Below are 2,567 nucleotides of genomic sequence, written 5' to 3'. Positions count from 1 at the left end.
GTGTGCAGCGGGCTGGACCGCCGGGGTTTGATGTTCGCACGACAAAATGGCCTCACTGGGCCATTTCTTAGAACGTATCCCCATCGTGAAGCAGCGCGTGACGGTATCGTGGATTGGTCTGCCAGAGCCCTGTTCTTGAGACTCCACATGCAGGCTGGGATTGGGACCTCAGACCGTGTCCCCTGCCTCCTGCCACCAGGCCGGGTCTCGCAGACAGTGGCGCCCAGAGGCAGTGTGGTGTGAAGGCCTCCTCGTTCAGGTTCCTTGGGCCACAAACAGTGATCACTAGCGTCTGATGCCAGGGCCTCTGGTGAGAAGCCGATGAGTGTTCACTGGTTTGGCAAAAATGAGGTTGATGGAAATGTCATTACACTTGGACACCAGATTTTAGGGACTCATTTCGACATAAAAAAAAAAGGATGAGCCAGGCATGCAGGCGGACATGGGAACCCTTCGGTCGCTCGTGGACCTGCAGTACGGTGTGGTGGGGAATCTGGAGTCCTGGGTGGACCTGGGGCTGCCCAGGTCCCCCCCGAAAGTTATTCGGCACGGCCAGGCAGCAGCCCCTTGATTCGCTGTGCGTTGGGTGTGCCCTGCAAGACATGCCGAAGCCCTGGCCCCCACTTCCGGTGTCCAGCCCAGGTAGCTAAGGCTAGGCCAGCATCTGGGGTCACCTCCTTTCAAGACCTCCCTTCCCAAGCCACAGAAACTTCGAGCGTACAATAGTGGTTGGGACCACACCCCTCAGTATGTAGCTGTGGACGTGGCCAGCATGAAGGATTCTGCCCTGGTCTCTGCATGTGACGCTTAGTGGGGTTTGTGGCCCCAACCCCTGGTCTCTGATGACCCCCTGCTGTCCCCATGACTGGGGCCGAGGACGACATGGCAGTAATTATCATAATAAAACAAGTCTGAGTGCTAACTGAAACTGCACACATTACCTCATGACTACAAGATGAGTTGAATTATTTCCACTTTTCAGATGAGAAAACTGAGGCTCAGGGAAGAAGTAGCCCGTCCAAAGTCACCCAGGCAGCAACTTTCAGGCCTGGGGTCAGGCACCCAGCTGTGCTCTCACTCAGTAAATCCTTTGCCCGCCCCCCCTACCCCCACAACTCTTGGTCCCTTCATTGAATGAGTGGCTGGACAAGGACACAGGGGTAAGGACGATGGACCCAGACTCAGAAGACATACTGTTAACTCTCAATTCAGTCGCCCAGCTGGGCGGCTGGATGTCATTCCCTGTCGGGCACCGGGCGCAGCAGGACACTGGCCATCCTGACAGATGTCAGCCCCAGGAGCTAGTTGCACTGGGAGCGAGGGGTCAGCGTCTCAGGAGGAGAAAGCCCCGGGGCTTGCACGAATCTTGCCCCATCTGGGACAGCCCACCCCGGGCCCACCTCTTCGCAGCCTCCACAGCCCCTCACGACCCTCTCTCCGCTCTGTTCACAGGCCCCTCTGCCGGCTCCAGCTCCGCAAGGTTCAGCCGGCGGCCCACCTGCCCCGACGCATCTGTTGCTGGCAGCCTCCCCACACCCCCGGTCCCAAGGCACAGGAAGAGCCACAGCCTGGGCAACAAGTGGGTAACGGAGCGAGCGCCCCCCGGGCTCTAGATGGGCTGGGTGTGAGGCCTGGGCTAAAGGGCTTTGGGAGAGCTCACCCGCTGGGCCCTCCCTACCCCGTCTGGGAATTGCTGACGACTGCTCTTGGGATCCCTGGCTGGCGCCCTCCGCTCCGACTGGCACGGGGTCGGGAAGAGCTGTGGGGTCTGCAGAGCGCAGTCCAGATACTGGTGATGGGTCTCGCTGGCCCAGCAGCTGGCGGAAGGAGCAGGAGGGAAGGGCGGGGAAGCAGCGGTGGGGCTCCTTCGGAGCTCGGTCAGTGCCCCCTCGTGTAAAGCCCAGAGTCCAGTGGGCACCGTGACTCTCATCTGGGGCAGCACAAGCTGTCTCGTGGCTCAGTCTCTGCTTGCCAGTTGCTAGAGGGAGCCTGCGAGATAGTGAACTTGCCGCTGGTTCGCCCAGCCCTGTGGGGGTGACAGCTAGGGTGCACTTGTGGTCCTTGGCATGGCCGGGAGTAGCTGTGCCTGTGTCCCCAGGGTGTTGGGCACAGGCTCCTGACCAGTTGGGTCCATCCCTCCCTCCCTCTGTTTCTGCCTCCCTTCCATCTCTCCCTTCCTTCCTTCCTTCCTTCCTTCCTTCCTTCCTTCCTTCCTTCCTTCCTTCCTTCCTTCCTTCCAACTTCCTTCCTTCCTAACTTCCTTCCTTCCTTCCTAACTTCCTTCCTAACTTCCCAACTTCCTTCCTAACTTCCTTCCTTCCACTAAGACACAAGCCTCAGCCAGCCCAGGCTGGCCCTGGAGTCACTCACAGGCTAGAGGAAGAAGTGGTTGTTCTCTGAGTGTCCGGGGCTTTCCCTGGGCTCGATACTGTGCTGCGTGCCCATTGGGCATTATCTCACTGAGCCCCTGCCGGCCCCCGAGGTGGGCACTGCATTATGCGCATTGTAAGAACGAGTCCAGTGAGGGTCGATGGGGTGAAGCCCCTTGTGATGGTGAGTAAGGCTGG

At 59.4% G+C, this 2,567-nt stretch overlaps 1 protein-coding gene across 1 annotated transcript in view; it reads left to right on the top strand.

Moving 5' to 3' along the window:
• The window catches only part of RALGPS1 (Ral GEF with PH domain and SH3 binding motif 1), a 262,710-nt gene that overhangs the window by 233,343 nt on the left and 26,800 nt on the right, over window positions 1–2,567 (top strand). The window contains 1 exon segment of the mRNA XM_011364270.2: window positions 1,453–1,579. Within this exon segment, the coding sequence (XP_011362572.2) occupies window positions 1,453–1,579 (127 nt within the window).

The sequence above is a fragment of the Pteropus vampyrus genome, unplaced genomic scaffold (assembly GCF_000151845.1).
Source record: "Pteropus vampyrus isolate Shadow unplaced genomic scaffold, Pvam_2.0 Scaffold95, whole genome shotgun sequence".
Taxonomy (NCBI): domain Eukaryota; kingdom Metazoa; phylum Chordata; class Mammalia; order Chiroptera; family Pteropodidae; genus Pteropus; species Pteropus vampyrus.
The sequence above is the reverse complement of the archived record's forward strand: the minus strand, read 5'-3'. Positions and strand labels throughout refer to the sequence as shown.